The 12,396-nt window shown below is 34.3% G+C and overlaps 1 protein-coding gene across 1 annotated transcript in view; it reads right to left on the reverse strand.

Moving 5' to 3' along the window:
- Positions 1–7,463, reverse strand: part of LOC106462808 — a 21,601-nt gene extending 14,138 nt beyond the window's left edge. The window contains exons 1-4 of the mRNA XM_013922771.2: positions 5,798–7,463; positions 3,840–4,028; positions 2,462–2,588; positions 416–549 (exon numbers count right to left, since the gene is read on the reverse strand). Of these exons, the coding sequence (XP_013778225.1) occupies positions 454–549; positions 2,462–2,588; positions 3,840–4,028; positions 5,798–7,332 (1,947 nt within the window). The 5' untranslated portion in view covers positions 7,333–7,463 and the 3' untranslated portion in view covers positions 416–453. The remainder of the gene's footprint in view (positions 1–415; positions 550–2,461; positions 2,589–3,839; positions 4,029–5,797) is intronic.
- Positions 7,464–12,396: the final 4,933 nt, after the last annotated feature.

Consider the following 12,396-nt stretch of genomic DNA (forward strand, 5'->3'; position numbering starts at 1 on the left):
AACAGACAGCATATATTAGAAGAAACTTTAACACGTATACAACAGTTAGTCTAACAGACAGCATATATTAGAAGAAACTTTAACACGTATACAACAGTTAGTCTAACAGACATCGTATGTAGAATGGACTTTAACAGGAATACAACAGTTAGTCTAGCGGACAGCATATGTTAGAGTGGAGTTTCTTCTAATATATGCTGTCTGTTAGACTAACTGTTGTATACGTGTTAAAGTCCACTCTAACATATGCTGTCCGCTAGACTAACTGTTGTATTCGTGTTAAAGTCCATTCTGACATACGATGTCTGTTAGACTAACTGTTGTATACGTGTTAAAGTTTAACACGTATACAACAGTTAGTCTAACAGACATCGTATGTAGAATGGACTTTAACACGTATGCAACAGAAACCAACCTGAGCGGTTAGTCTAGAGCCTTGTAGCAGAAGGTGTTTTATTGTTTCCCTACAGTCAAGAATCTGTTGTTGGCTCTCAGCTTTCGACTCAGGTTTGCCATGAGAATCGACTGCACAGTGGAGAGCAGTGAACCCTGTAGTGAGAAGGATGAATATTGTTAGAGTTTTATACCCTGAACATTGATCATAGTTTAGAGTATTAAATTAAATCTACATTTATTTTTCATATATGCTCTGTAATGTAGCTCACAGCATATACAGGAAGTATATGAAAAATGAGAAAAGTACAAGAAAATAATTCAAGATATTATAGCAATGTCTACAAGACGGAATTCAAACTAAAATAAGATGTACACTTGTGGTGTAGTATTCCGCATCAGTTTTGACTTGTTAAATTGTTGCAGTATTGACGTGGGTTCTACACCATGAAATTAGATTAGTCTTATAATATTAAACGATGAAAACAAGACGAATCTTGATAGAATACTATTTACCATAAGAATTCCGGATGTTTAAGTTTGTTGACAGATGTCCAGATAAACGTTGAACAAGCTGGAGATACCTATCGCCTCTACAAGAAACTGAGTGAAGGGCTGTGTTTCTGTTATTTGACTCCTCCTGAACACAAGGGTCTGCCCCCAAGTATAATAATGCACCTAGAACCGGAGTACAGTATGGCAGATCGATCTTCAGGGCTCTGTGTAAAGCTGTCTGTAACATACGAATATAAGGCAGTGTTCCGTTTTTGTTTTTGTTTTTGTTTTTTATGTGCATTTGTTTGTGTGTGTGTACGTTTAGGTGTGTGTCTAAAATATGAAATCCAAGCTTTTTAGGAATAAAAATTAGTTAGTTATAAACAGTGAAGATCTGTTAAAACCACTTTAACTTAACGATGTGGTAAGCACTGTAAATCACGTTAAATCAAAGTCAGTAACCATAGTGCATTGAGAAGATAGCTGGGAAAAATTCAAAATGGTGTCGGTAGATTACAAAGACTGTGAGTTAAAAAATGGAAACACCTGCTAAAAGATGTGCGCATTCTTCTCCAGATGTTAAATGGACTAAATCATCAGCCAACTGATTAAATTGTTATTCTGATTATGTCTTAAACAGGTGACGTGTATTACTTAAACACATATAAACTCTATTCCATCAGTTGTCAAACAACATAGATAGAAGAACCCGATTAATAGATGATTTAGTGACCCACATTGTACAGCTTCTTAGTTTTACAAGAAGATTAAGAATAAGTCTCGCCAGATAAATGTTAAGATTATTAGAAAATCATGAAGAGAGAACGAGACCGTTGTGCTTTATGTCAGATTGTGTCCTCCAGCAACCTTTCTGGAATTTGCAAAAGCTCCAGTACGAAGAATTGAAGCAGTTCTAACAGACAAATATGGAAACATGTGTTATTAAGCCACTTTCACTGGGTGTTTCCATTTCTTTCCAACCCCTGTATATATATATATGTGTGTATATATGCCACAGTATACTGGTGATATATATATATATATATCATAGTTTCACTAGGTATACCTGTACAAATTCACATTATGAAATTAATCCAAACGTATATATAATACATAAACATTAATCCAAACGTATATATAATACATAAACATTAATCCAAACCGATATCATCTCATAGTTCGGCAATTTTTAAGTCCATTCATATTAAGAACCTTATGTTTACGTTTATAACTTTGACATATATTTGTACTTTATAACAAGTTATAATTGAACCAATAAGATTCATGCATATTTCTCAAGCAGGAAATGGGTTTCTATCCATATATTTGAAAAATTCCATATCGAAGAAACTTTGATTTTCATTATTCTTAATATTATTTCCTAATACTCTTGGTTTATTTCTTTATATCCAATATTTTTTGTTGTATCAAAGTTCTTATCATACAGACCCTCTTTATCAGGAGATTATAATAAAACATTATTATCTACAGAGACAATTTCGCTCCAAAGACATCATATAAGTTGCTTAACCTAACACACACACACACCTATGTCTTCTAGAAGATGTCATACCTTTCCCTTGTGGTCCATAATGTTTAACTGGGTAAAACAGGCTTCGTACGGTTTAGCTTGTTTCCAGAGTTTCATCAATACATAGATATTCTCTAGCTGGCGTTGTTTGATGGCTTTGTGGAGCAAGCTGTAGAAACAGTACAGAAAGGTTTTATGACTTTTATATCAATGAAATTGAATAAAACATTCTATGTTTTATAGCATTAAAATTCAGCAAAATTTTAATGTGAAAACGTTTTCTGGTGATGATTTATCTAGACCTTTATTTGTTTCTAAGAATTATAAAAGTTTAGTTTCTAGCTATCAGAGGGCGCCACTAGATAATCTAGTGTGTTTCGTATAATAAGCACGACAACCGATAGATGTAGTAGCTCGGCTAGGTTAACTCACAGTTGATTTTGATGGTTTAAAACTTTGTAAAGTGAAATAAAAAATAAGAAGACAAAAATTCATTATCTTCTTCACTTTATATTTCAAAAATCAGCAACAGCACACAGACCTGCTGAGGAAGATCATTATTTGTGAGCACTGCTATCCCTCTGGAAGCAACACTAAAGTAACTGGTAGCAGCTTTTGACAGACACTTCAACTTTACCAGCTACATTTACACCATGATAGCTAGAACTACCAAAAAGCATTAATGCACCAAAATGTGCAATAGGAAATAAAACTGAAGAATGTTGCCTGCTTATATTGCCTGGATTATGCTGCTATCAGTATTAATCCGCACAGCTAGATAAGCTAGAAACGATAGAAAATACCTGTTTAAGACTGAATATAGGATGTACTATATTCACCACTATTACATTACAAAAGCTTCAACAGCATAGCAGAACACAAACAGTTCTTATAAGCAAAGATTTTTACTAGGGTCTTGAAGTGTAAAGATCATGCAATACATCATCCAGCCACTGCCTTTTTCAATTCAGACATTCCAGTTCCCCAACAACCCAACAGACATCAACCAAGCAGGGAATTGCTTTAATGGTTCTTCAGGTGACAGTCAGTAAACATGCCACAAACATTATGACGTAGACTATTTACTATATTGATAGTAAGCATGCCACAAACATCATGACGTAGAGAACTATCTACTACATTTGGTAGTCAGTAAGCATGCCATAAACATTATGACGTAGACTATTTACTATATTGATAGTAAGCATGCCACAAACATTATGACGTACAGCACAATCTACTACATTGGTAATCAGTAAGCATGTCACAAACATTTAAAGCAAAACCAGAAGTAGCGACATGGACTGAAACAACGTGGTAAAGCTCTAAAATAATTTGAATACAACGTATTCAACACTCTATACCAGAGACGTTGACTGAAACTATCACAAAGCTTATCCAAATCTAATCTCACTCTTACCTTCCTTGTGCATCTATATCGAATAGAACCTGTTTGTCTCCATTGCTTCTCATTATTTGACTTATGTACTGTTTTTGTAAAATGCGGACTGTTTGCAATTTCTCTGGTGTGTTAAGCATCTCCCTTATTTCGTGAAGACCAGATGTTCTGGAACAACGATTATTTAAGACGGTTTGTCCAACGTCGACACTTTAGAAATTCAAATCATTGTTATTATTATTATTCATTGGAGTCACTAATCAAAATATATTTATCAAAAATCTAGTTTGGTTGGTGGAGTTGTTTCATTTATGTTAACGAAAAAACTACATTATAAACTACCTGCCTTTATCTTACAACGTAAACATATCGATGACCTACATGGGACGTATTACAGACACAGCTCAGTCTGGCATCTTTGTTTTCTTTTTGTTGAGTTTTTGTCAGCCGATACAGAGGTTATGAACGCCAGTACTTCGCGGTGTGGTATGTTACAAGTAAGTATGAAGGATCACTAAGCCGATTAACGTTTGTGCATATACAGGTTAAAATATGTTACATATAATACCACATTAAACTATATTTGTTTAACCATTGTATATGTGCACTACAACATACATTACATACATTACTAATGATAACTATAATATTTAAGTAAGGACTATACAACACACTTTACATACAAAATATTATGAGTACTTATTAAAAATTATTTGTTTAACCTTTGTGTGCATGTGTTACAACATACGCTACATATAATACAAAAAACACTTTTTAAATTATATTTGTTTAACTTTTGTTTTTGTGTGGTACAACGCACATTACATATCTATATATATATATAAAAGCCACTGCTCATATTACAGTAACGCTCAAATTACCTCAGTAGTTAGAGCGCCTGAAGATTAAGCGGAAGTCTGTCGTTCACTTACCAGTACGATTGAGATTAATCATGTATATAAATAAGTGATCAGGTTTAGAGCAAGCTTTGTCAATATTCAGGAAAACACGAATAGCATAATATTTTATATTAGTAGTTAATAACATTGGGTGACAGAGTGGTTCAGTGTTTAATTCTTTGTGTGTGGAAGTCTCGATCTCAAATCTAGTTGATTCGGAATCTTATGTTGTTGTTGTTTTAATAACCTTACTTAAATCAAGTTCTTTCAGCACCATCATAAGTTAAATCAGGAATTATAGATACATGTTTACAGCATCAAGACTCCTCGGCATTTATTTCAATTAAACACTTCTACCTCCATCTATGAACTAAATTCTAAACTAAATTTTTGAATAAAACTACAAAATAGTTCAGAAACATTGCAAAAAAGAAAACGTCGTTCAGCAAGAGGAAGAAAAGGTACATAAATAGCATGACAAAAGCAAGAAAGCATAGCAATTATTAGGATAAGTGACACGGTCGAATAAAGCTCCTGAAGAAGCAAAGGGAAGAAGACAGATTAATGCTGAAAGACATGCATTGAAGACGTGCGTTGAATGGGTACATCAGCTAGTATATATAATAGTACACATTGTACGCGTGCAATACTAAGTAAATTATATATTACATCTTATCAAGCTTACTTGTTAATTTATGTTTACATTGCAATACTTAAGTTTATTCTTCTTCATATTAACTTATGCATTCAGTATCGGACTTTAAAAATTCTTAACAATAATTTGTTTATTAGAAAATGAGCGTCTGTATTCCTGTATAGCAAAAGTGTTAGGTAGAAATTAGCATGGATATTATACTTATCGTTTCACTGTGAAATAATTATTCAGTTTTCTTTGAAACGGAATAGTTAGTTAAGAACTAAAGTTAACAAGTGTCTTGGGTTGCATTATAATTTCATTAATATCACTGGTACATAAGAAATATTAAAAGTTTTATTTAGCTGTACAAAACATTATTCAGGATTATTCAGTAAAATCACCTTACTAACAAGCAAGTCTGATGGTTATTGTAGGAAACTCACCTTCCTTGAAAATGTGGGGAAAATGGGCTTTCTTCACAAAGTTGCTGTATTGAATCTAAACTTAGAATGTTCTCTCGGTTTATACCAGGCTGTTGCACAGACGGTACACTGTCATTGTACATTCTGTGTGTAGAAGTTGGTGCTGGATCGCAAAGCTGCTGTATTGAATCTAAACTTAGAATGTTCTCTCGGTTTATACCAGGCTGTTGCACAGACGGTACACTGTCATTGTACATTCTGTGTGTAGAAGTTGATGCTGGATCACAAAGCTGCTGTATTGAATCTAAACTTAGAATGTTCTCTCGGTTTATACCAGGCTGTTGCACAGACGGTACACTGATATTGTACATTCTATGTGTAGAAGTTGGTGCTGGATCACAAAGCTGCTGTATTAGATCTAAACTTAGATTGTTCTCTCGGTTTATACCAGGCTGTTGCACAGACGGTACATTGACATTGTACATTCTGTGTGTAGAAGTTGGTGCTGGATCACAAAGCTGCTGTATTAGATCTAAACTTAGACTGTTCTCTCGGTTTATACCAGGCTGTTGCACAGACGGTACATTGACATTGTACAATCTATGTGTAGAAGTTGGTGCTGGATCATAAAGCTGCTGTATTGGATCTAAACTTAGACTGTTCTCTCGGTTTATACCAGGCTGTTGCACAGGCGGTACGCTGACATTGTACTTTCTATGTGTAGAAGTTGGTGCTGGATCACAAAACTGCTGTATTAGATCTAAACTTAGATTGTTCTGTTGGTTTATACCAGGCTGTTGCACAGACGGTACACTGACATTGTACTTTCTATGTGTAGAAGTTGGTGCTGGATCACAAAGCTGCCGTATTGGATCTAAATTTAGATTCTTCTGTCGGTTTATACCAGGCTGTTGCACAGACGGTACACTGACATTGTACATACTATGTGTAGAAGTTGGTGCTGGATCACAAAGCTGCTGTATTAGATCTAAACTGTGGATAGAAGTTGATGTTGCATCATAAAGCTGCTGTACTGAATCTAAACTCAGACTGTTCTGTTGGTTTATACCAGGCTGTTGCACAGATGGTACATTGACATTGATAGGATGAACCAAGTCTGTTACTTCACTGTTGCAACCGAAAGCACCTTCTAGGGGGAGAATAGGATATCTCATTTCTCGCAATATACTGAACTCACCACTTGAATTGAGCCCAAACCTAAACTGGGCTTGATGCAAGGGCTCTGATGATAGTTCTGTAACGATGTGTCTAACACCTGACAGAAAGGGCGGCGAAGTAGTTCTCATGGAGTGATGCGTTGAAGATTCTACCACATTTTCTATTCTTCCACCTACGTGAATGCTTTCAATAGTTTGGTTTTCTTCATCTCTCAATATCTCATTGGAGTTAAAGTTTTCAGGAAGATTGGTGCTACTAAAGCTGGAGTTTGGAGGTTCCAACAAAATTTGGTGATTACGAGCAAAGATTTGGGGCTTTGAGTCTTCGATTGGCCTATTTTCCGCATGTCCTGAAAATGTGTCACTGCTGTTATTCATTGGACCTCGAAATATGATATAATTTTGTTTCTCTTATTTTGTCACGCAAGTCTTGTCTTTAGTGACATCAAATGAATATGTCATGTGTCCATTACTCAGAAGCCCCCAACTCCTTCAGTTTATTAATCAGAGAAGAAAGTTTGTCCTCAAATTTATGGTTTTAGACATTTTTGTTGATCTAATAAATAAATGAAAATCTTAGTACGTATGAAAGTGCCAGTTTCTGTAAAACGTTGAACATAATATGAGTTAGATGACATTTAGTAACAACTATATGGAAAATCATTATAAAAAAAACCATTTTGAAGAATCTATATGTCGAAAAAGAGAAACGTATAATATTTGAAACAACTGTAGGGAAAGTTTAACAAAAATGAGAAATGTAGCCGTGGCATAGCGGATCATAGAATGGCTTTGAGTTTTTTTTGTGTTATTTTTAGTACAAACGTTTGGCTCATAGCTCCATCTCTTGACCGATTTGAGATCTAATTACAGCCGAGGCTATTGAAAATTCCCTCTTTTTATATTATAAAAACACTTTCTCGTAAACTGACAATGTAAGGCATTTCACAGCGCTTTGAAGAAAACAACATATGTAAACGTTTTCCAAATCCCATAAGAAACGTTTGTCAGAAATAGAGATTATAATATATTTTTTAGAACCTATGAGGTTTGTTTGTTTTAGGACAAAGTCACATTAGGATATCTGCTGTATCCACCGCAGGGAATCGAACCCCAGAGAGTTGTAAGTCCGTAAACTTACCGTTGTCCCATAGGGGAACGAAACCTATAAGGAAAATCAGTGATAATAAGAAACAGAAGACAGTTTCAGATCGAAGAAGGAAAGTTTAGTTTGGATGAGTTATGATAAGAGTTTGATCCCTGCAATGGGCAAAGCAGATATAGCGCAATGAGCAGCTTTCTACTATTAAAAACAGACATAAATTTAATAACATACACTCGTGCTTTTAAAAACAAATATGAAATATAATAGCATACAGTCGTGCTTCTAATAACAAACAGGAAATAAAATGAAATACAGTCGTGCTATCAAAAACAAACATAAAATTTAATGACATACCTTGGTACTTTTAAAAAACAAGCATAAAACGTAATGACATACAGCTGTGCTATTAAAAACACACATAAAATATAATGCTAACCTTCGTGAAAAGACCAACTGTGAAAAGTGATAACCATTAACTTATAACTCAGTAGAACCTAAGAAACGTGTAAAGAGACCAACCAGAAAATGTGATAACATTAATTTATAACTCACTAGAACTTAGGAAAGGTGTAGAAAGAAATCAACCGAGAAAGATGATAAACATTATTCTATAACTCAATAGAACCTGAGAAAGGTATTATAACCCAGTAGAAATTGAGAGAGTTGTAGAGAGAGAGCCAACCGTGATAGGTGATAAACGTTAATTAATTACTAACTAGAACCTGAGAAGGATGTAGAGATAGACCAACCATGTGATACGGGCAACTTTAATTTATAACTCAGTTGTACTCGGAAAAGGTGAATAGAGAGACGAACTGAGAAAAGTGAAGACAGAGACTAACCGCCAGAAGTGATAAATATTTATCTACATTTCAGTAGAACCTAAAAAGGTTTAGAGAAAGATCAACCAAGAAAGGGAATAAACATTGAACAATAACTCAGTATAACCAAAGAAAGCTTTAGAGAAACCAACCATGAAAGGTTATAACATCATTTCATAACTCAGTGGAAGCTGAAAATAGTGCAAAGAGAGACCAACGGGAAATGTGATAATATTAATTTATAATTCAGTAGAACGGGAGAAAGGTGTAGAAAGAGATCAACCAGTAAAGGTAATAAGTATTAAACTAAGACTCAGTAGAACCTGACAAAGATATAGAGAGAGACCAACCGTGAAAGACGATAAGCATTAACCTATTATTCAGTATTAACTGAGGAAGGTGTACAGAGACCAACCGGAAAGGATGATAACATTTATTTATAACTCATTAAACCCTGAGAAAGAGACCAACCGAGTAAAGTTATAAACATTAATTTAGAATTCAGAAGAACCTGAGAAAGGTGTATGGAGAGACGAAACGTGAAAATTAATAAATATTAATCTACAAATTAGCAGAACCTAAGAAAGGTGAAGACAAAAACCGAACGCGAAAGGTGATAAACATTAATCTACATCTCAGTAGAAGTTGAGATGGATGTATATAGAGATCAACAGTGAAAGCTGATAAACATTTATCTTCAATTCATTAAACCCTAAAAACATATAGAGAGAGTACAACCGTGATAGGTGTAACAGTAGTTAATAACTCAATAGTACCCAAGAAAAGTATAGGGAGAAACAAAACTTGAAAGGTGATAAACATTAACATATATCTCAGTCGAATCTGAGACCAACAATTCTGAGAGAGAGACCAACCATTTGACATGCGTAACTTTAATTTGTAGCTTAGTACTAAAAGTACTGAAAGACTGAAGGCAACAGAGATAAGGAAATAAGTGACTATTCATCATAAAAAAAGGCAGTTCACTACCAAAAAAACAAAACAATTTCTTGCTTCTTTGACTCATAATCCTTCACTCATTGGGTAATTAGACACAGTTAACCCTGAAACTCCAGAACTAAAGAAATCCTATTCAGGTCTTTTCGCGGTATTAGATTAGTAATATTACATCTACTGCTTCAAACATATGTTGACCACACTGTTTTCATTCCATCCATACTTATTAGAGAATTTTCTATATGACGTCTTCCTACAGCACTTCTTATTTTAAAGATGTTAATCACAGATATTGGTATACACCATATTACAAATGTTAATCACAGATATTGATATACACCATATTACAGATGTTAATCACAGATATTGATATACACCATATTACAGATGTTAATCACAGATATTGATATACACCATATTACAGATGTTAATCACAGATATTGATATACACCATATTACAGATGTTAATCACATATATTGATATACACCATATTACAAATTTTACTTCTGTCAGACAATAAACAGTTCCATTCAACTTACTGACTGTGACAGCCGACACCAATATATTCTTGTTCTCTTCTTTTCGTAGACCTAAGAAGCAAGTGCTTAACCATGAAAAGACAGCATATCACCAATAGCACAGCATCATCTGCAAGTTTTCTTTACATAAACCAAAGATGCAAATTCTTGATCGTGATAGGACAGCACGTGTCTAATAACACAGTATTATCATCATGTATATTTTCTTCACATAGACCTACCAAGACCTTGATCGTGATAGGACAGCACATGTCTAATAACACAGCATTATCATCATGTAAAGTTTCTTCACATAGACCTACCAAGACCTTGATCGTGATAGGACAGCACGTGTGTAATAACACAGCATTATCATCATGTATATTTTCTTCACATAGACCTACCAAGATCTAGATCGTGATAAGACAGCACGTGTCTAATAACGCAGAATCATCTTCAGGTTAATTATTTTTCCATAGATCTACCATGACCTTGAAACAACATCGCATCATCAAGAACATGATTTTTCAAGTCTAAGACAAAAACTATTTACAGTTGAACGAAAGTATATCATCAAATATGAAGAATCTTCAACTTCATTTTATTTTCCTAACTTAAATTCCAAACAGATTACTATGACGTAAATAACTCTAGCATCATTTTCTAACACATTAGGTGGAAAATGTAAAAAGCATAATTCAACCACTCATCTAACCTATTTAAGATGATAATCGTATTACTCATTTAATCTTCATTACGTGATCATTATAGCATTTCTCTAATCTTTATAACGTGATAATTATACCATTCACCTGATATGTATATAGCATGATAAGTATGCCACTCATTTAATTTATATAACATGATAGTTGTATCTCTCATGTAATCTATCTAACATGTTAGTTATACCTTCAATTTTGTCAATATAAAATGATAATAACATACTAATTATACCATTCATCTTAGGTATATAACATGAAAATTATACTACTTACCTGATGTTTATAACACGATAACTATATCTCACACGGGATAATTTCTAAAATAGAATAAAATTCATTTCATGTATAAACTAATTTACAAACTACTTCGCAGTTTTCATTGTTGCTATTATTGTTTTACAACTATTTTGAAGTAGCTAACCGATTACTATATATATATACACACATACACACACACACATATTCAAATTACGACGTTAGTACGTTTCCTGTGGGAATTCGTCAAGGCAAAACCTCAGTAAAGGAAGAGATGTAAAACCCGATATCTAAATTCTGCCTACAGGAAGTGTGGCTACGCCGTGTGCAGAATGAGGAAATTTTCAACTCTTTGTATTTTTTATTGCTTTTCTCTTCAGAGTAACTTTATGGTGTATTTATTTGTAATCGAGTGTTTTGACGAACTTTAAGCAAACTTTCACTCTCTTACCGAGACATTTTACACTGTACTCTACTACTCCTCCACTAACCCAAATTACTCAGTTACCAAGACATTTTACACTGTACTCTACTACTCCTACATTAACCCAAGTTACTCACTTACCGAGACATTTTACACTGTACTCTACTACTCCTCCACTAACCCAAGCTACTCAGTTACCGAGACATTTTACACTGTACTCTACTACTCCTCCACTAACCCAAGCTACTCACTTACCGAGACATTTTACACTGTACTCTACTACTCCTCCACTAACCCAAGTTACTCAGTTACCGAGACATTTTACACTGTACTCTACTACTCCTACACTAACCCAAGCTACTCACTTACCGAGACATTTTACACTGTACTCTACTACTCCTACACTAACCCAAGCTACTCACTTACCGAGACATTTTACACTGTACTCTACTACTCCTCAACTAACTCAAGTTACTCACTTACCGAGACATTTTACACTGTACTCTACTACTCCTACACTAACCCAAGTTACTCACTTACCGAGACATTTTACACTGTACTCTACTCCTCCTCTACTAACCCAAGTTTAAAATGTCTCGGTAAGTGAGTCACTGTACTCTACTACTCCTACACTAACCC

The sequence above is a fragment of the Limulus polyphemus genome, unplaced genomic scaffold (assembly GCF_000517525.1).
Source record: "Limulus polyphemus unplaced genomic scaffold, Limulus_polyphemus-2.1.2 Scaffold48, whole genome shotgun sequence".
Lineage (NCBI taxonomy): Eukaryota > Metazoa > Arthropoda > Merostomata > Xiphosura > Limulidae > Limulus > Limulus polyphemus.